The sequence below is a fragment of the Centruroides vittatus genome, unplaced genomic scaffold (genome assembly GCF_030686945.1).
Source record: "Centruroides vittatus isolate TY-2023 unplaced genomic scaffold, ASM3068694v2 contig_738, whole genome shotgun sequence".
Classification (NCBI taxonomy): domain Eukaryota; kingdom Metazoa; phylum Arthropoda; class Arachnida; order Scorpiones; family Buthidae; genus Centruroides; species Centruroides vittatus.
The window spans coordinates 275051-297186 of NW_027122474.1; the positions used below are offsets into that span (position 1 = coordinate 275051).

Sequence of the window (22136 nt, forward strand, 5' to 3'; positions counted from 1 at the left end):
TAATATTAAACAAAAAAAATTTAATGGACTTGAATCCTGTTCAATCTATAAAAATCACTTTCTAATATTTCTTCACCTTTTTTTTTTTTACTATTAAAAAATGCAGAAAACAGAAGGGAAGCATTACTCACCTCTGTTACAGAATTTATTCAATGCCAAAGAGTTAATCATCAGTTGACTCTCTGAACTTCAAGCTTCAACAACACCCTTAAGACTATAAAAAAATCCTTAAAATTACCAGCTAAATTTAATAGAAGAAACAAGTTATTGTCTCCGTTTTGTTTCAGATCGGCCTCTAATGTAGTTTTACCACGCAGAGTAGAAAACTTTTTATCTTTAATGAACTGGCTTGATTGAACTTAGGGCAATATACGCATATCGACTGAATTCTATACTTATTAATATTTTATGAACAAAGAATTTAAACATCGGTTCGGCAGTTTCGTAGTAAATAATATATTTTATCGAATTTTTGATTCGGTTTCTTATTAATTCTTTAAGAAGGGCCAAATTACCGAAAGAGAAATACCGATTGTTTTTGAAGCGGTGCAATTTTTCTAATGGAAACTACTCAAAATATTTGACATTTTAAGCGCAAAATTTCGCTCAAATCTACAGTTGTGCTATAAAATTCCGTACAAATGAAAAAAAGCTACGAAGTAAGAAAACAATTCCCCATGGACAGAAAAGCTTCTTAATGTATCCGTTTCTTATAACAAGAAATATCACGCTTAAATCTCTCGATAAGTCGATATCCTCCTCGCAGATTCTTTCGGATTTTAACAGGAGCTTGAAAAAGAATATAATAATAATAATAATAATTCTTACCAATTGTACCGGCAATTAACAATTAAAACAACGTTAGCCAAAACTTCTTCACTTCACTTTTATTTTTTACGTATACAAATTCATCACAAATTTCCATTATAAAAATAACACAGACATTCACAAATACCGGTAATGAGTAATGAGAGAAATAATTCCAATATGGACTCAAAATGCCAACTTCTTCATCAGCAGATACACGTGATTATCCACCTCGAATCCGTGAAGATTGTTGGGATCTCCTTGCAACCTCATCAAAAGTCCTCCGAACGACACGTAAGCGGCACTAAAAAAAGAGGTTGTTAAATTAATTCGGGAAATACTTGTAATGATATGAATCAAATATATTCATATATATATATATATATATTTTTTAAATTTATTATTATTTTTAAATATGACGATAAGAGACGGTGGATGATGAGAGAGCGAAGGAAGGCGGCAGTACGACTAGTGGTTGTCGTCATCATTCACAACCAGCTAACCACACTGCCACCACCATTCACTTTTATGTAAAAAAAAATTATTTTTGCCACGTTGCATATATTAATAGCAAAAAATGTTCTTAATATAAACTTTACACAAACACATATATATTATATAAATAAATCATTTATATATAATAAAATATTAATATAAAAAAATAAGTAATGAAATACATAAATCAATCTTTATAAGAAATTATTTTTAATATTAATTTCATTTCGTTAAATTCGCGTAAATAATAATAATAATAATAATAATTTGTAAGTAGAATTGCGATTTGATCCGTATTGAGAGGGTGCTGCGGCATCGATATCCGTTACTATGCCAACCGATTGGGAAGGAGAACGAAGGTCGTTCGGGGAAAAATCCGATGTTACCAAGAAGAATGCATTTTATCGTCACGGGAAAGAGCGCACTTAAATCATACAAAAGGCGCTATTCATCCAGTGCTTTAATAACAATTCGCCGACGGTACGCTTGAGATATTCGTTAAATTATATATTTTTTAAAAATTTGTTTTAAAATATAAATTTATATAAAATTATAATTTTCGAAGTTTCTTCATTAAACTCGCGTAGTTAGAATTTAAAGTTTTATTTCTTATTATTTTTTTTTCTTCTATTCCAGGTATTTATAGTTTAAAAACTATAAGTTAGAAGTGGGAGTTGCATCAAGAGATAACGATTATTTTGTTCGATCGGAAAGTTAAAAAAAAAATAATAATAAAAATAAAAACAAACAATGACATGAAAAACATTTATATTTATTTTATCTATTAATACAATATATATATATATTGGTAAGATAAGGGGGCAAATAGCCGCAATGCAGACGATATCGTTTTACACATTTCGGGTCGAATACAGGCTGATTTGCAAACTTCTATTTAAAATAATCCAAGTACGGCGACCTTGAAGGTTGGTGTAGAAGGGCGCATAACATTAGCTACTCTTTTGGTTCCGACGACGTTTTCCTTCGCTTCGTCTCTCCTGAATCGTTTAAGATCCTTCACCAAAAATCTGCCATCGTTTGAGACGAATTTTGTCAGAGATCCACAAGATTCGGAACGGATTTCGACGTGTGACCTGAGTCTTTTTAATGCACGTAAACGATTCTTGTGGATTTCGATGTGACTCCATAAACATTGTTTGCGTGCTTTAAATATTCGTGGGTTTATGTATAAAAATTAACACAGCTTAAATTGATAAGTATTAAGGAGTTTTATTTATTTAGAGAAAAATTGGCAGTTAGGCAATACATAGAAAGAGTTCGTTCACAGTTTGTTTTTCTTTTTCTTTTTTTAAAGTGCTACAACTTTTATTTTGTTTTTGATAGAGTTGGCGCAGAATAGGAAGACCCCCACCAAAAGCTACACAGAACAGAATTTGTTACAACGTACAATAACTACCGAAGCCAATTTGTCGATGATCTACATTAAAAAAAATAATAATTATAATTAAAAAAAAGCGTTAACTATCACCACTGAAGAATCTCAGCTCGGAGAGAGGTGTCGAAGATGTGTCGTGGGTAGTTTTCATTCCAGAAAATGCATTTACAGATATTACAAGAACTCTTGTAAACGCATCTCTGGAACGAAAGTACCAGCGACCAGGAGTGGACAACAGTGCAGGATAGAGCAACAAGCCAGAAAAGGTTTACATATGTCTATACACATATATATCCATTGGAAATCCGGTGGTGCACAGAGGTAAACCTATAAAAATAGGAAGAAATAATAGCACCACCAGTACATGCTTTTCCACTAGTAATTGCATTCCTCAATAATCCATGCACATAACCAGAAAGATTCGCATGCAAACAGTTCGTTAAAAGTCATACTATCTAGTAAAATGATATACACCGAAGATGCAGAATATAGTATACCCATCGAGAAGCAGGCAGGGGAATCGTTAGATTTCTAATTAAAAAAAAAAATGGCATGCTGATATTAAGAAAACAACTACAGGACATTCGGCGCAATCACGTGACGTAACCGAGTTGCGGATTATTTTCACTCCACATACCAGCGTAACAGATCCTTCAATACAGTTTCCTAACTATCAAAACAGACACGTACAAACGGGTCGCAAAATGCGGGGTAAAATGTTAGCACGAAGAGGGAATTCTAACACAGAAAGTTAATAATGCGCAGTTCGGGCAGGTTAACAGGCAAATACATAGAAACCGAACTGTTAAGTTAGGTAAATATAATTCTTTTTTTAATGCAAGAAGGTAATAAGTAGGAGTAGGTAGCGATGTCACAAAACTCGTGGTCACACCGTCCATCAAATCACACATACACATACACACGTACTCACCCCTACGCACACATCACTAGTCTCTCTTCCGAAAACGTACAATGCTTCGAGAGTGGTTTTCAGCTACATCGGATAACAAGAATAGCACACGACGGCCGGGCCACGGAAGGCGGTCCGAAAATACACGAGGACGCAATGGTAACGCTGCAACAAACCCATGTCACACCCCGCTAGACCGACGTCGAAAAGACGACGTAGCTACGTCGTCTTTGAAACCAGACATCGATATGAAAAACAGTTCGATTTGTTTTGACAACGAATACAGGGGGAAGTTTCGAGCCCGCGCACATTTTTCTATTGCCAGACGGATCGAAAGTTGAGGGGAAAAAGGGAAAATTAACTTTTTTCCGATTTTTCTAAAATTTCATCGGGGGAGAATGGGGAAAAAAGTGATGGCCGGGGCGATGTGGTAACAGAAATACTAGGTAAACACGTGTGGGATAGAAGAAAGGGACAAAAATACCAGCGCCCGTCCCTATCGCACTTCCAGTCTTTCCTTTTGTGCAGACACACATACTGTATTGGCGAACGACACAATTGGATCGCTGACAGAATCCTTTCTGCTCCTAAAATAGCTCGGCAGCTCTACTTTGTTCGATGACGTCGACCGGAATCGCCCGTCAAAGCGAACCTCTCCAGTCTTCTTAATAGGAAACGAGGTAACTGAAGTCGCATAAGTAACGAGATTACGATCCGGAGCCTTCCGTTTCCTAACGGACCGAGGACGAGTTGCCGATTTCACCCGCGATCCAACTGAGATACCACCAGCTGTGTTCACACTCGTTTCTTTAACACTACCGATGTGAACTCAGAGTGGTACTCAGTTAAACCCAGGCACAGTCGCATCTCTCGCTTAGTCGCCCCTGGAGAGAGAGAGAGAAAGAAAAAAAAAAGAGGGCAAAACTGAACCAGCAGCGAAATTATACTCACAGTCGGGTAGTCTCTCCGGCTCCGTCGTCGCCTTCTATGCGATAAATCTTGCCGTACATAACGTACTCGAAACTATCGGCCCTGGATGCTCCCGTCTCCACAGGATTCCACTCACCGTCGTCCGGATATCCGTCCTCGCGTAGGGTGGACGCGATCACCAAACGAAATTTGTCACCTGTAAAAAGTAAAGGTCAGCATTTTACCTGCCGATATCCTCCGACCCGCATCTCGCCTCCAGAAAGGAGCTTTCCGATCCGATCCACGAAAGGGAAATTTCCTTAACAACGTTATTTTAACCTTTCCGAAGTTTACTCTTCGTGGTCGACTACGCACCCACATCCACTTAACAAAAATTGGGCCATTCCGACAAAACCGTACAGAGGTCGCCTATATCACAAGCTATTGTCAGCGGAGATAATAGGTATTCACTCAGAAGTGGGGTCAACGATTATCCCGTTCCAAGGTCTGAGTGTCACGAGACGTCCATTGTCGTACCTGTCAACAGTTTTTAAATTTAATTCGTCTACGGCTATTTTCGGAGCCGACGCTTTCCGTAAAGACCCAACGTGTCGACGGGGTGTTTCCGTTTCGCAACACCCCGTAAATACCGATCGTCGGCGTAAACACGACACGACGGACGACAAACAACTTGCAAAACTCGATCGAAACCAACTCCTTCCGTCGGTAAACACCGCAAATACACCTCCCCTCCACACAAATCCAACGAGTGGTTAATCCGTCCGGGCCGACGTTCCGTAAAGTGTCCAATATCGCCTTAATGGCTGGATATATATATCGGGAGTGGGTCAAAGTGACAACTGATAATGGCGAAACAATACAACGAACAATTATCAGTAGCCGCGGAAGGAAGGGGGCGGTAACAGCTCTTCCACGGATGTGACGGACGGGAGAAAGAATTTACTCGATTCTTCGTCCCCCGAACGATCTTCCACCGCCCCGATCGTCACAACGTCACCCGGAAGATCGACTCGATATTAATCTTCACACCCGTCGACTATATTTAGCGACTCGAGAAGAGCACGAACGGTAAAACTATTCGGCATAACGTTATTACGTGCGAGATAAAGATTTATCTTTTTTTAACATGTTATTTTATAAATGTATGTTTTATAAAAGAATCTTATCTGACAACGAAAGCTGTTTCGTCATCCGCCGCAATCGATGTTAGAATTTGAAAAGGTCGAGTCTACCCACATCCATCCAAGCTGTTCTATCCACTCTCCGCGTCATTCTTTTATCTCCGACAGAAACGCCTTCGACCTTTCGCAGGAAATCCAAACGGTTTCCCTAGGTGTTAACGTCATTTCCCTAAGAGAATTTTTCGCGGGTTTTCCAGAATCCGACTCCATCGTTCCGATCGGTTGGAGATGAAAACCATTAAATCTCCCATAAATCGCATCGATCGATCTAATAACTAACTATCGGCGATAGAACACTTTTAAATATCCGATAACACTGGATATTGTTTCGAGAAATGTAAAATTTCCGCGAGGGGGTATTTTGTAATTTTCTTTTTTTTAGATATTACGCGATATGGCCCCGGAGTACATTGAAATTAACGATTTTTCTTCCAATAATAGCTATAAATACGGCTGAATTTATGTTTATGTAAACAATAAAAGCTCTTTTCCGCAATTACATCCAATTTTCATTTTCCGATTGCCACAACCGGAAGCGCGAGAGAGAAAGAAAAAAAAAAGAAGAATTCGTTCCGCTTAGAAGTGAAATTTTCGAATAAAAGAATGAAAAATCGTGCCGGGAATGTCTGGAGAACGACAAAAGCATTTTTCATCTCTCAACTCCATTCTTATTTTCGTTGAATTAATTACCGACAGGAAGCGATAAACCTACTTCTAACCGTTTTACAATACCGGGTTTACACGAGTCTCTATTCAAAATTTAAGCTAATGTATTTTTTTTTTTTTTTTAAAAAAGCATACGCGGGACTATATATACATATAAAATGAAATAACTTTTAGGATGTTACACGTCGCATCTCTTACACTGGAAGGACTTTACACGAAAGAAGCAAACCCGACTCCTAAAATATTCGAGGAGCCACAAACTTTTCTAAAAACTCTTCCCGGATCCGACTTAATCAACTTTAAAACGATCGTAACTTCACGATTATTTCCAAATTTTGCCAGCGATCCAAGGCGGCGAGTAAACAAATTTTACACGAGTCGACGTTTGCTAATATCTCTTCTATTTATTTACTTGAATTTTATTTTATTACGTAATATAATCCGAAAGCGGAGAGAGAGAGAGGGGGGCGAGAAAAACACACTTCAGTGGCTCGAAGTAATTTCTAAATAGCGAAGTTCTATGTTTAGGTTTGCGGTTAGATACAACGAGAAATTTCAGCTTATCGTGACGGCGATTTGGCCGAAGCAGCGTCATCTCCAAATTAGTACTTTTCTATCAGCTAGGTCATCGGATAACTTTTATCGCCGGCGATAATCTCCGTCTCGTGACCCACACGCTACTTTTCCTATCATTCCTAATACCAGACTAATCAATTTTTAACGAACGGCTCCCGAGACTGGGGTGTAAGAGAGCGAAACGGCGACGAAACAACCGGAAGGACCGACTCCCTAAACTCGTCGTTGCAACTTCCGAGTGGTCGAAGAAACCCGAAAATAATCCTGGAAAATCGGACAGAAAGTCACTTATTATCGGGTCCGATAATCGTAACGTCAGAGCATATTTAACACACTGGAGATAGCTTTGGCGATAAAACATTCGAATCGTTTGATAAATTCCTTAAATATCAACCAAATTAATAAAAAATAATAATAAATATTCGAAAAGGAATGCGAATAAAAAAAAAACGCAAAAATAATTACAATTTACGCAAGTTTCTACGCACTCGAACCCAGCGGAATTTAATTACGTTACCTATAAAAGTAAGTCTATTCGTTTCTTCGACCTTTCTTTTTTACGGCTTCTTCGCAAGGAAATTAATTTTGTTAATATCATTTGTGATTTTATTCTTCTCCGATGCGTCGAATAATGAAAAAACCGGGCAAAATCACGGATTGTATCATCGATCGCCGGATACATTCCCAGCACGTGGCTATTAATCTACGTAATTAATATCGCGCAGAATAAATTTCGGCTCGTTCCTTCGGTAAATAAACTTTCCCGGTTCCTTTTACGGGTGAGATTATACAAAATCAGAGATTCGAGCGATTAAAAACAGGAAAAAAAAAAAAAGCTTCGGTACGTTCCGAAATCGAATGTTCGAAAGTAGGGCAGGAAACGATCAAGACGTCACACGGCGGCCATTTTTTTATTACCCGGAAACGTCAAAAAAAAAGGAGGAACCCGAGAGATCGGGAGAGAAGCAACGCAGAAGGTCAGGGCTAATTTTCCAAGGACGATTCCATTTACCTCGCAGTTACCTGTTCCAGTTTCTGCAAGGAATCGATCGGCCGAGCTGACGTCGTTCCTGCGGAATGGGATGCTCAAGGCCGGAAGGTCGTCATTGCAGTAGAGGACCACGCGGCTCCCGACCAATTGGAAAAACCAAGATATTTCCATCCGTCCGCGGATCTTCTCCTTTGTCCGGTGCGAATTACGCATCTGCCCTTTACGTTTTCTAATACGGGACCTATTTTTACCTTGGCGTATCGCGCATTCCTCTCCCGGAAATTGCCACAGGGTTCTTAAAAAGCGGGTAAACAAACGGAGGGTAGGCTCGTTCATCACAAATTTTCTTTCCATCCCCCGTTTCTCCCCCTTTCCAAGAAACCGGGGAAGAACTCTCTTCCTTTTAAAACCCATATGCAAATACACAAATCTAGATTTTTCTTTTTTTATAAATGGATCGAATTACGCGAAATCTTTCCACAAAAGAACACGTTACCGTACCAAGGTTGACTTTCGGGACTTTTTAGCGGTTGTCAACACGGGGAACGTAAATAACTGCGTGGGTATTTTTACCAAAAAGAAATTTTTCATCCCCAACTCTTTTTTCCCCTCCTGGTTTGTAACAATTAACGAAATTCGGATAAATACCGCACAAAACTGGTAAGTAATTAGAGTAGAGCGCGATTTCTTACAATACGAATTTACGATACGCTCTTTAACGACTTAATAATTAGAAGAAGGAAAAAACAATTATAAGAGAGAATCGAGTCAAAGTCTAATTACAAGAAAAAAAAGAAAAAAAAAAGGAAACCCGCAGCAAACTTAATACTCGGTAATCTTTTACGGAAGAGTCAAATTAATTGTCTTTCCTAGCTTTCGCCGAGGTATTAAATTTAAAATTCATTACGTTTGAATTTCGTAATTAAACTTCGTGCACAGTTATATAAGTTAATTCGTTATTGTTGTATTCTACTTTCGATACAAAAGTAGAGATTTATGAAATATCAAGGCCATTCAATTCTAAATGTCAATCTTTCTTCCAATACTGTACTTACATACTAACTGCCTGTTCTTCTCCGTTTTCTCCCCTCCCCACAGGACAATATAATAATACTTCTGCTAATAAAATTCTATTGCAATGAAGAGATTAAAGTTTATAATCATTAATTTTACTTTATATTAAAATATGTAAAGAAGAAGAAAGCGTCAGTTCGATTGTAAACAAGAATGTAGGAGAAATGACAGATTTCCAAGGGGTATACGTACTAATTTTCGGTAAGATAAGCATAAAGCTGCCTAATTTTTACGGAAAAAAAAGCATATATTCTAACGAGAACGAGCATAAATCCTACAAAAATTCCGACCTCTGATTTATTAATATCGGGACAGAATTTTTTCATTAATGGTCACGGCGAGAAATTCCAATAAAGTGTTTATAAACAAGTAATTATAAACGGCATTAGCGGAAGGCACGAATTGAAACATAAAATTCGAATTATCACGGATCGTCATCTAAATAACTTAAAACGGCGGAATAGAAGGTTACGAGATCTTCGTCACCCCTGACAGTTTAGGATGAACCAAAATGATTAGTCCATCCCAGCTCCCGGCTGTCTCGCAATTTCGGGATGTTTCTGCAATTACGTACGATTTTTCCTAATTTATCCTCCCACTGCTTATCTTATCGCGCTTATGTAACTCACGGCCGATAAGCATCGAATTGGGGAATAAAAGCGATAAACTCGGATAAAAGCGTTTAACTATCGAAATTAAAATTTAAAAAAAACGGTTTCACTTTCGAAAGATTAAATTCCTTAATTTTTAATTACCCCCGCCAGTCCACCATCTTGTAGTAATTAAGAAAAAAAGATAAATAAAATTAGCAACCGAACGTTCACTTCCGCATATTTCGAACGAGCAAAATGCTTAACGCGATAACGTGCCATTAAATAATAAAGTATCAAATGCGTGTTACTTACGGAAAGAAAGACGATCGAGGGGTATCGAGGCGCACCGGAACACGTGAGAGCAAAAGATAAAATAAAATAAAAAACAATCCCATCTACGGAATGTCAGAAGAAGAAAGGAGCAACGCGAAAGGGAATTTTCCTCCAGCTAACGGATGTTTGATCATCGGGAATTCCCGGTAATCAGCACCAAAATCGCAAACAGTGAATCATCGAATTTTTCTACAATTTCTATATTTAAAAAAGGTAGCCGATCAAGGACTTCCAGAGTAAATTTAAAATAAAAGATACGCAGGACATCACGTGGTTTCCCCACAAGGAAAGGGGGGAATTTCCCCCTTCGTCACGGTGTTAGATGTTTTAATTTTCGATACGCCGACCGGGGCGTTCCCTCTTAATCGCCATTCTAAAAATTCTATCGAGTTATTTTGACGCCTCGGCCGCACATACAAGACGGGGACAGTATTCGAACCCCACCCAATGACGCAATCGAAATTTCTCCCGGCGTAGAAACAGATGGGATATTCCTATTACGGAATATAAATCAGCAAATTATTATCGATCGACACGTTTAGAGGAATACGCCAGCATCCCGGGAGATAAATTTTCGAGTAAGTCGACTTTCTTCGCCCGATTTCGTTAAAAACAGAACGGGGGAGGGACACAACACACTATCGTTATTTTAAATAAGCATTGTTAAAACAAAATACACATCATTAAACGTGAAAAATTAACTTTCGTCCCCCTAGCAACTCCCCGAATTTCTCTCCCCCCTCTCGAATCTCGAGAGAATTCGAGAAAAAAGCGGCGAAACGAAAGACGGGAAATTTTCCTATTGAGTAACAAAACACGAGAATTCGGGTCAACTTACCAACCGAATCGTGTAAAATACAAAAGAGGAATCGAATTACACGAGATGCGATTAAATCTTCTCTTCCCGAATATTTTAAAATAAAAAAAAAAAAAATATATATATATATATATATTTAATCTCCGGAAAATTTCAATCTGAATTTCTATAACGGCATTAAAAATCAATAAATAATACGGCAATTTTAAAATTTTCCTCCTATTTTTATCGAAAAGTTCTCTAATCATCGACATCAATAGCAACCTACGTATATATATCGCAAATATTTTGTTTACCTTTCACCATCCGTCATTATTTATAGCAACGGCATTTAACTCATACACTTATTTGTTAGGCTGCATAGAAATAAATATTTACGCCCTTCTGTATAATACCCTTTTCTTTAAAGTTTCCAAAAATAAAAAATAAGAAACAAACGAAATTGATATTTCGTTATCTATTTCTCTACCTAATCCCTTACTTAGAAATTTCCTAAGAAATAAATTTATGCCCTCCTATCTAATCATAATTCGTATCAATTTCACTCGTTCGAAGGATAGGAAATTTATATCTATGGCTATTCATTGTAAAGACATCCTGTTTCTATATTTACAGCATTAAATTATTTTAAACTATTTTTCCGAGCCTTGGTCTTGATGTACAGTACTTTTAAGGTACGAACACTGAAATTAAATCAGATACCCCGCTTCTCTGTAGCACGAAATTAAAAAAATAATAATAAAATAAAATAAAAAGACCCGAAAGAAATATACTCCGGTTTCGTCGTTCTTCATTCCCCCCCCAATATTTTCGAAGAACCACGCGAAATTTATGCCCTCACACTGTTTATAGCTCCATCACGTGTATCATTTATCATTATTTGTGAGATTACTTAACGGTCGTATAGAAGTCGCATCACTTTTATCTTTCCAATTAACTCAGATTTAAAGTATTATTACGAACTTAATCGCGTTATCAACTACTACAGTAATTAATTTAAAGTAAATTTTAATTTATTTCCATTCGCCTAAAAGAAAAGAAGAAGAAGAAAAAACTTCTCTTTTTTCTGTTCCGACAGAGTTGCATTATTCTTTTATAATTACTATTATACTTTTGTAAAGAAATGCCAACGTCTGTCACTTCGGTCGGTAACGACAGTTAATCACGAGTTAAACTTTTATTTATCGATAAATAAATAAAATTCTCACTTACCGAGATCCATGGGATAAAGCTGGATGTTAATATCCAGAATTAAATCCATTTTGAACGATTCGCTTTCGCATTGTAGACGACTCACTGGGGGAAAAAAGGAAAAAAAATCAAAATTAGTATTCGCTTATATGAAAATAAGTTTTATTTTAACAGTTTAATATATAATTAAAGACTTCGCGACCCGATATCCGCAGTATGCGAGTTATATAAGTATATTTGTATATAAATATATAAATTTATTACAGTTTCTCCTTTATCGACATACGCTAAACACAACCTTGCATTAAATATTCATGTTTTCGGATAGATTTTTTATGATTGGTCTCTCGCACAACAGGTAAAAAAACTGACAGAGAGGAGAGAACAAAGGAAAAATGCTAAGTCCTCCCTTTGATACAATAATCTCTTGGGAAGCTGAACGAATACAAAATACAAATTAACGATTCCCGTTTATCATATTTTAGCCTAGCTCATGATAATTATTTTCAAAGGCCATAAATTACCGGAGCACATTCGATTCTAACGCAGGATCGAGCAGACTGCGCTTCTCGAAGGGGGAAGAGAGATATAGGGGGAAAATTTTTTTTTGTAGGTGTGTTTTCGCAGAAGGACGAAGTCCGGAACGTGGCAATTCGACTGGGAAATGTTTCCGAATTTCTAAACAAACAACATCACCGCCGCCTCCAACGTAGCCGCGAAACGAACATCGCACTACTTTATTATCATACTTACGAAGCAGTCGAGGAAAACTGCGACCGCGCAAACTCAATAGATGCGAGACAGAGCACAAGAAACGTCCCCCGTTCTGTTGCGGATCCTGAGGATACGTTTCCCAACTACAAAACTCGATTGCCAACTACGTTTCGGCTCGGAGAGAGGTGGTAGGATGAACGGAAATTTTTTTCTATGTCGGACGGGTAAGGAAGGAATTTTTTCTGGGAAGTCGTAAAGAAAAAAAAAAAACATATATATATTTATATATATGAGCCTTTCTCGTGCCACGTGCATCCGCCGTAGCCGGTCGATCGGCAGTTTGTGTACTGCCAGGATACGCAGGAAAGAAATCTCACTCACCGAGTAAAGGTCACAACTGCCGCAGCACGACTCTACACAGCTGCAATGCAGCCAAGCCAAATACCGACGATGAGAAGTGGACATCTTTTCTAGTGCAAACGACAGACGAACCCCTCGGCATTTTTATACCGCGCATTCCGACCGGATGCTCGACACAGGAAAGGGTGAGGTTGTTTATTTTGACAACCGACTGTTATCGAAAACTTAACTATAACCCTAGATCCTTCTTCTGACTCGCCGATACTATATAGGGAATAAATCATTTCCGCTCTCCGTAATCCGTTTCCGAAGTACGTGTAACTAACACGAGAAAAACATATTTTGCCTCGATCGCGTTTAATTTTGGATCGCGGTAATTATTTTTAAACGGGTCCCGTATCCGGAAACAAGCACTAACAACCCGCGCTAAGTTTTAATTGCCCGTTTGGACACAGGAAAAAAAAGAGGTAAATGATAGGTGACGGTTGACACACTTCACTATATATATATGTCCCCCCCGAAAAAAACAAGGCGAGAAAAACTACACAGAAAAATAATTCGTATCATTAAACATGCACTAGAGGCAAAACAAGACAACGTACGCGAAGAGAAAAATTATTTGTAGGAAACACAGATAACTTATCTAACCTTATTTAGAACAAACTTCTCGTTATAACTATGTTCCACTTTTATACGGCCCAACTGTTGAGCCAGAATCAAACTTCTCGATTGCTATCCGACTTAATTGTTTCGACAGAATTGAATCCTATTAGAATTTACATTATGCACATACGTTGCTATTTACGAACAGGAAGCATATATATATCGCCCTCTATAAATCACATTATCAATCGATTACACAATTTTCCTGCAGTATATGCTCATTTAAAACTATACTTTGACAATGAACTGTTCAATTATCACACCTTACAAAACACACAATGTGTAATATACTGGAACGATGCATAAATTAAAGAGAATTAGGCCTACTAGTACGACGAAAAAGTTTTGAAGGGGAAAAAATTAAGCGTTAATAAATCCTCGTGCTTTTAAACTCTACCTGAAGGTGACAAGCAATAAAAGAAACGAGTTTCTACAACTATTTATTCGACTCTCATGTCACTTCTACGCGTTACGGCGCAGTTTACGAGCCTTTTTTCGTACGGACGATAACCTGGCCGGAAAAGCTAGTCTTGGAGGAACCATCTTACGAACTGTTAATTCCTTTGGTGGAAGGGGTAATAATACCACACGCCGTTTTACGTGGCAAAATTGCACGCAACGCTGACTACGCGGCCTTCGCCGATTCGAAGAAACTACCGAAGAAACGTTACAAGTTGACAACAGGATCTTTAATTACACAGCTGGAGAACGCGTAACCTTGAGGAGACGGGAGTGGAAAAATGAATTAGAAAAGGAAAAAAAAAAAAGAAAAAAACCGACGTCACCCGTTGGAGGGGAGGGAGGTTCCACGCGTCGCTCTTCTACGCGTAATTACCTTCCCCCAAAAACCTCTGGGCTATATATTTTTCTATTTTCGATTCGTTATCGAAACCACTGACCCACAAAAGGACGTAAAATCTGGTTCGGAGGAAGGACAGAAAACTTATAAAATTAAAAGAAAAAATTTATGGTAGTAGCGAATGATAATGATAAAAATCTGTACGATGTTCGAAACGTTACGCAAACATCCTCCTTTCGAGCGATTTGAAATTCTAAACTTAATTCCCTCGAAGGGATTTAAAAGAAATTGTAGACAGTGTTTCGAGTTAAATAAAATTAGACTTATAAAAGAGATTCGAGAATTACTCGAGTAAGAAAACTGCGGAGTGCGTTACACCTCTTTCACTCATTTAACTGACTAAATAATTAAATACAGTAGATACACCTGTATTTCCCACAAGTTTCTGCCGTCATTAGAAAACACACAGGTGTTTTAGCTCCTTATTTATATGCGTACGCACAGAATTAGATTAGTTTAAATATTTATACATAAGAAAAAAACCGTAAAAAAGCAAATTCCAGAATCCAAGCGAAAAACCGAACGTAATGATTGGAATTGACTAACCGCTTGGAAGGTTAAGAATTAAAACCCGAACAATCGAATAATTTTACTAAGCGGCGTTAAGAACAAATCATCTTAATTGGAGACGAGGTGTGGACTTGCGCAACGACAACCGCTCCTCCTTTGTATCCAATTCACTCGCCAGATGGCGGGACGATCTCGCCAACACTACAGAACATATAATGCCAACACGTACCGTACTTCAAATTGTTCGTAAACCCTCGGAATTTCCTCTTGCGCAACTTCTTCGGAAATTTGCATATCGTACGAATGACCTCAACGAAACTTTACATGTTTTCCCCCCTCCCTCTTCTCCTCCGTTCGTGAATTACTCGCGAACAAACGGTTAAAAACGTCTACTTATAGCATAAAATTCTTCACTTAATTACTCGGATTGTGTAATTTTTTTTAATCGTCCTCTAGGTAATTACTTTATCTCGTACCGTCTCATCACACACATCGGCTATTTCCGAGGTAATTTATATCGCAGCTTTTCTGAATGTCACCTTGTAACACCTGCTGAGCTTCGTTATTCTTTGCGGTCTGAACATTTTTCTCAACAATTCTCTAGCAAATAATTCATTGCGTACGCTCGTATCCTTGGCCGTGACGGCGTAGGAAATTCGTTCGAAAGGAATATATTTTTCTTCGTTATAAAGTAACACTTAACCTCATCCGTATTTCCCTTTCTCTTAAAGTTACGAACCTTTCGCTATCGACTCGATACTTCAAAAGACAGAAATTTTAATTAATGTCCGGCAAAACTTCGTCGAGGCTGTCCGTTTGTCTGATCGGACGGCATTAATTTCGTTTTATATTGATCCGATCGGGTAGAATTAAAAATCGAAAACAATTCTCTCGTGTGACCTTTCGGAAACGAATGCCAGCAGAGACGGGTTTAGGGAATTTCCCCTAATTTCGAACCAATTGCGTCCGAATTTAGGGAAATTTTTCGATGGAAGAGAAGCGAAAATAATTTATGAACGGCGTAATTTACGGGGATGATTAATTCTGAGTTGTTTTGTCGGTAATTTGCGATATTGTCGGCGACTTTTACGCGCGCCTCTCAACCTCGACCGCATTAGTTACACTATATCGAATGGTCGACTTTAATTAGATTTAAGCTGGAATCTAAGCGTATTTATCGAATTAGCGATTCCGTAGAGCTAAAAAACAATTAAACTAAACGTATTCTAAGTTTGTAAACTAATACTACTAAGCACAAAAGGAATTAAATTATAGGCCTATATAAAACTGAATGTAAGATACGCGCAAAATATTTGGGAATATTCAAAATTACTTTTAAAAAAGGGAACGATAATTCATTTTCTACCAGGTAATGGAACTGTTATAAATTTCAATGCCATTTTTTGTTTTCGCGAAGAGAGGCGAAAAATAACTTTAAATCGAAGAAAAAATAAATAGATGCGTAAGTAATCTGTATCATACATTTCTATTTATTCAGTAAAGTGGCAGGAATTTTGTCTTTCCGGCCTTTTAACATGATTAAAATGCTAAATTTCCTAAATCAAAGACAATTGCAGAAAGCTTCCTTTCGTTTTAAATGGCTTTATTATACAGTTTAAGCTCTGGTAATCCCAAAGAGAACATTAAGATTTTCAATTAAAAAGAAATGCAATTACTAAAGGATAAAATTGTCGAACGAATCTACTGTATTCTACTTTTTAACTCCCGTTTTTGTGTTATAAAGCATTATGACGCGCACTAAAAAGTACGAATTAGCCGAGGGCGTTTTTTTGCCAAGCCGGAGGATTAACTAAATAAAAAAAATAGGGAATAAGTGACATTTAATTTTAATATAACAGGCATTTAGATAATAAGGGTAATAATCTGAATGGTGCAAATCTGTTTGCCAATCGGTACCAGGTAGGTCAGTGTTCACTCCCGCACGGGGACCGAAGGTCAGTTTCTTTCCTGGATAGGCTCCAAAATCCACCGACTTGTGAAACGGACACCTTGCTGAATTTGAAAGAGACGATAAGATATAGCTCCTACTTTATACTACAAACTGAGAATAGACCTATGAGACCGTACCGGAGATCTTTCTAAACTTCGGGATCGTCGGAAATGCTCCATTTCCAACTTAGAAGACGAGTGAAACACTTCTAAATTCGAGTAAACTAAATTATTCGACAGGTTCTACTCGGGGTTCGGTCCCCCCTTGTATTTTTTTACACTTAAAATGACCGTGGGTCGTGGAAACCCATTCAATGCTAAGTTATAAAGGCCACGAACCTCAGAAGTTAAAAGGTTTAAGCTTCGTTTCTAAGCTTTAAATACCCACGTAACTCCCACGACACATTTCTAATCATGCGGTCACGACGTCCTTACAAATAAGCGTCGAGATAAAAACCTTGTTCCATTTATAAACTCAAGATGCCTACGGAAATCTCACAGTTCGATACTTTGAACATCAGTTTAGCGGTGATCTCCCGGTGACTTTTAAAACGCATTGAAATTATCATCGAGATCGTCATACTAAATTCTCGGAACGAATAAACGTAAAGAAGACCGCAATTATTACAGGGTTATAAACGAATCAAACTTGAATACTAAGTACTTACACTTCAGAAAATAAAGACAAAATCGAAATGACAAGGTTTGCTGAAGGGTAGAACTATAAAAAAGACCGCAAAATCCTATTCTAAAAATACAGTTGGAGCTCATTAAATTTCAATAAATAATTTAACAGCTTAAAAACTTACTTTTTTTTTTCTTTTTTTTTAAAAGAAGGAAAAATGTACGTTACCGCACACAAGTGAAAATCTCGTAACACGTACAGCTTAAGCGCGAAAATAATAATAATTATAATAATAATAATTTTCAGAATAATCAACAAAAAAAATTCCACATTTAATTTCCTAAAAACCTTTTAAAAATAAAAAAAAATCGCACTAAAATTCAGAAACTTTCGCACGAAAGTGACCTTTTCGGGCTCCCTCCCATAACAATTACTCGCGCAATCAACGTTCCTTTAATTATTATTTTCTTTCTTTTTTTCAAACTAAATGATTCAAATTGGTGATGTCATCAAACTCGTGTAATTGGAGGTCGAAAAAAAATATATATATATATAAAAAAACAATAAAGTCATCGCTACAAAATAAAAAAAAACACTTCCGAGACAAAGTAATACATGTAATAAAAGCCATCGTGTCTTACTTAGACCGGTTTAATCGCAAATCCATCAATTTAAACAATTGATGATGCTACTAACAGGCACCGAAACAAATTGCTCGAGATCTATTATTACTCAATAATTCCTAATGGAGTATTTAAAATGTTTTTTTCCCTACCCATCTTTCTTTTCCTTTTTTTTTTTTTTTTTACTGAGCTTAAAGGACAGAAGGGAGAAAATGCCGACGTAGTATTTCCCAGAAAGACTATTTGAATAAAATGTAATTATTTGTCAAACATCCGAAACATTCTCGAGAATTCCAACTATCTGGACCAGGAAGCATTGCAGTAGTTAAAAAAAAAAAATAATAATAATAATAAAATAACCATCAAAATTCAAAGAATTTATTGGATAGTAACAAATTAATTAGTGGGAAACTTGGCGTCGTTCGTCAGGTGTTCTAACCTTCGGATATTTTATAAAACCTTAATTATGTAAAAACAGCGTTAGATTCTCGCGTAAAAAAATCTAACATACAATTTTATTAGAGTATTTTACTGGTTATTTTATCTCTGGAGGCGTTTGAAGGCATAAAATGTCAAGAGGCGCTCGCACTACCTCCGAAATGCGTTAACGACTACAGCGACCGCAAAGGTCGATGGCAAATGGTGTTAATGCGAGATAAGGCGAGAAAAATCCTCCCCCGTTTCTAAACCGGGTATCGAGAATGAGTAATATTTATTTTAAACGGGTGGCCCCCGTTTTAGAGCCTTCCCTTCGACTCGCGCAGTTAACAAGGTGGCGATGGTAGATTATGAGAACGAGTAACTACATCCTCCGGTTAGTATGCAACAGAGAACAGCGTGTCGCGAACGGCCGAAGCTACAGTTTTTTAGATTTATTTCTCAATGATTGGCTGGCGGGAGGTGGCCTTTTGACTTTTAGTATTCCGACTGCTATTTTTATAGGAAAGGAGACGTTTCATAGCTCGAGGATGAAACAATCGAGTCGTGATTAAGGTTATTAGGTATAAAAATCTATTGGCTAAACAATAACAGATTATTTCGAAAAGTTATTATTGTTTCACCCCCACTCTGTTCGTTTTTAATAAGAGATAAGAGTGATTTATATCCATAATAATGATGATTTTTAAAAATTTTATTTATTTTTCAACCGGATTCTGATAGTTTCTGCTGAAGAAAGCGAATGACGATCAGTTCCCGATTCAAGAAAATTAAAATCAATGATAATAGTATTAGTTTTGTCGAGTCAATTCTCGGATTAAGATACTGAAAGAAGAAGGAAAAAAAAAGCCAATCCTGTAGAAAAAAATGATGTATTAATTAGAAATAAATTATTATTAAAATATTGGAAACACGCGATAAAAATTTAGCGTTAAATAATCCTAAATTAAAGAAAAAAAATACAAGATATTTAAAAAGATGTACAATTAATCTAGTTGAAAAAAAATTAAGTAAAATTCTGGCAAAAATTAACGAAGCTTCCTAAAAATCGGTCGATCTTTTAGCGATTTTTCTAAATTGTCAATAATTGTCTGCTGTATTTAATAGAAGTTTCGGAATGGATGATAATGTTTCGGAGCGAAAAAAAAAAAAAAAAAAATGGAAGGTTCCGAAGAAAACAGTAAAAGTTAACAAAAAAGGGGTCTTAAAAGTAATTAGTGAAAGTTCTATTAATTTAGAAAATACCCCATAAAAATTTGACTTAAAAACCAGAAAAGTTTCAGATTTTCACTGAAAAATGTTGGCAATAGTAAAAAAAAAGAAGAAAAATTAAAGAAACTTGAAAACAATGATAAAATTGAAACTAAAACATTAAATATATATATATATATTTAAAATAAATCAATAATAATAATAGGAAACTGAAAATTAATCAGATGAAATGTTTATTGAGCAAATTCAGTGAATAAATTTTTAAAAAATCAGAATATTTTCTAATTCAAATGCTTTATAAAGTTCAACTTATTTTAATATATCAACAGAGTAGTGAAGAAATCAAAAAGAAAATTTCGTAATAATAAAGATCGAGTTTATGATCTTTGCTACCAATTTACAAGGATCCGTTCGGTTTCGATTACATTAATTATTAATTAATGAGAAATTGCACAATAAAAAATATAATAATAATAATAATAATAATAATAATAATTACATAATATTGGCCATTAACGTGAAAGAAACAATGCGAATCGATACGAAATGATTAAAATTTGCTCGATATTTCGAAACGGTTTAAAAATTCGGTTTCAGAAACGAGTTAGATGATAACAGAAAGATAAAAAGGGAAGAGGAAATGGGAAAAACATTCATTCATCGCCAACGGACGAAGGAGAATGGCGCAGATGGAAAGTTGATTCTGATGTGCAAATCGCGAGGGAGAAAATACTAAAGGTGACAATGGAGAGAATATGATTGAGAAATCAGAGACAGAATGTACGACATGATGCAACAACAACATCTGGCATAGAAAAAAATATATGTATATATATCTAGCAACGTGTCGAGAAATTCAAATCATCTATATTTTACGATTACGAATTATTTAATTTACAAAAATTTTCTATAGAGAAAAAAAAAAAAAACTGCGAGCGAAACGTGACAAATGGCGAAAATAATCCGCTCGACTAATCTCCCAATCAACCATTTTCAAGCACCGGTAAATATCGTTTAAAAATGCAATTTTTTAAATATATATTATTATTATTATTAACTGATAAATTATTGCGTGATCGTACGAAGGTTTTCCACGCGGAAAAATCACAATTAAAACCGATTCCTAGTCGAAACGAACAGCGATTCGTAATTCGTTACGCCCAATCCGACTCGAAACGGTGTATCGGCAGTTAATTAACGAAAACTTTCCGAATAAGTTGAAGTAAGAGAGAAGTTAAGTAATTTTTTTTTTTCCTCTTATTTTTCTGCCAATTTATCAATTTTATTGGCATACATAATTTGAACAATTTACATCTATCTATATAAACAATAGCTTTAACAGAACAGGTTCTTATCTGGGCCCTCCCCAGTGGATGATTCTGCTTAGGGTCTATCTGGATCGTTGCATAAATTCTTAGAAGCAACGTGAATTCAGATGGCTGTGTGGATAAACGATTGTTAAAAACGCCATTATTTCGAGCGGATGTCCGAAAAAGATCAAAAATTAAAAAGGAAAATATATTGTGTATGGACGAAGCGAAGATAGTATCTTTCCCATTCGGAGCACATCGCCAGTTATAAATCTCTATAATTGAAATAAATGCAAAACATGAAGACAATTTTGTACGGCGTTTAGAATACCAAACCGAACATAATGCTATATTTTCCTTCAAGAAAAATATCTAGCGATAAAAAAAAGAGGAGGAATATGACCTTTAAAAGAAGACTTAATAATGAAAAATAAAATTTCCTCTTTTTTATTTATTTACTTATTTTCGAAGGAAAAATTTTTAAATTTAATAAATTTTGCCATTTTGTCAAGCAAGGCCATTCCATCTGTCTTGCCGTCTCGCTACCTTTATCAAAACAGATTTCTCTCTTATCGCCAGAAATCATCTACAACTTTATCTGTAAAGGATAAGAAACTGCGATTATTTCTACAACAGTTTTAATCTGATGTGTCGCAACCGCGACGGACTTTTTTCACTTCGATAATTATATATATATATATATACATACAGTATTTCTTTTTTAATTTTTAGACTAGGAGAACTGGAGCATAAGAAATGGCAGCTGAAGCGTAAGTGCAGAAAACAGCCATTAAATAACTATAACTTTTATAAATATCGGGGGAGGGGGGAAATATTCAAAAAGTTGATTAAAGATAACAGTTTATGTATATTTAATTACGAATACAAAACTGGGTTTATAACTCCAGAATG

At 36.3% G+C, this 22136-nt stretch overlaps 2 protein-coding genes across 2 annotated transcripts in view; one reads left to right on the plus strand and one right to left on the minus strand.

Moving 5' to 3' along the window:
* Positions 1 to 22136, plus strand: part of LOC136980973 (transmembrane protein 50A) — a 240695-nt gene that overhangs the window by 7268 nt on the left and 211291 nt on the right. The gene's annotated exons all lie outside the window — the stretch shown is intronic.
* Polr2H (DNA-directed RNA polymerases I, II, and III subunit Rpb8) overlaps positions 873 to 22136 on the minus strand; it is a 37366-nt gene continuing 16102 nt past the window's right edge. Inside the window, exons 2-4 of the mRNA XM_067277174.1 lie at positions 11982 to 12065; positions 4560 to 4734; positions 873 to 1111 (exon numbers count right to left, since the gene is read on the minus strand). Of these exons, the coding sequence (XP_067133275.1) occupies positions 994 to 1111; positions 4560 to 4734; positions 11982 to 12065 (377 nt within the window). The 3' untranslated portion in view covers positions 873 to 993. The remainder of the gene's footprint in view (positions 1112 to 4559; positions 4735 to 11981; positions 12066 to 22136) is intronic.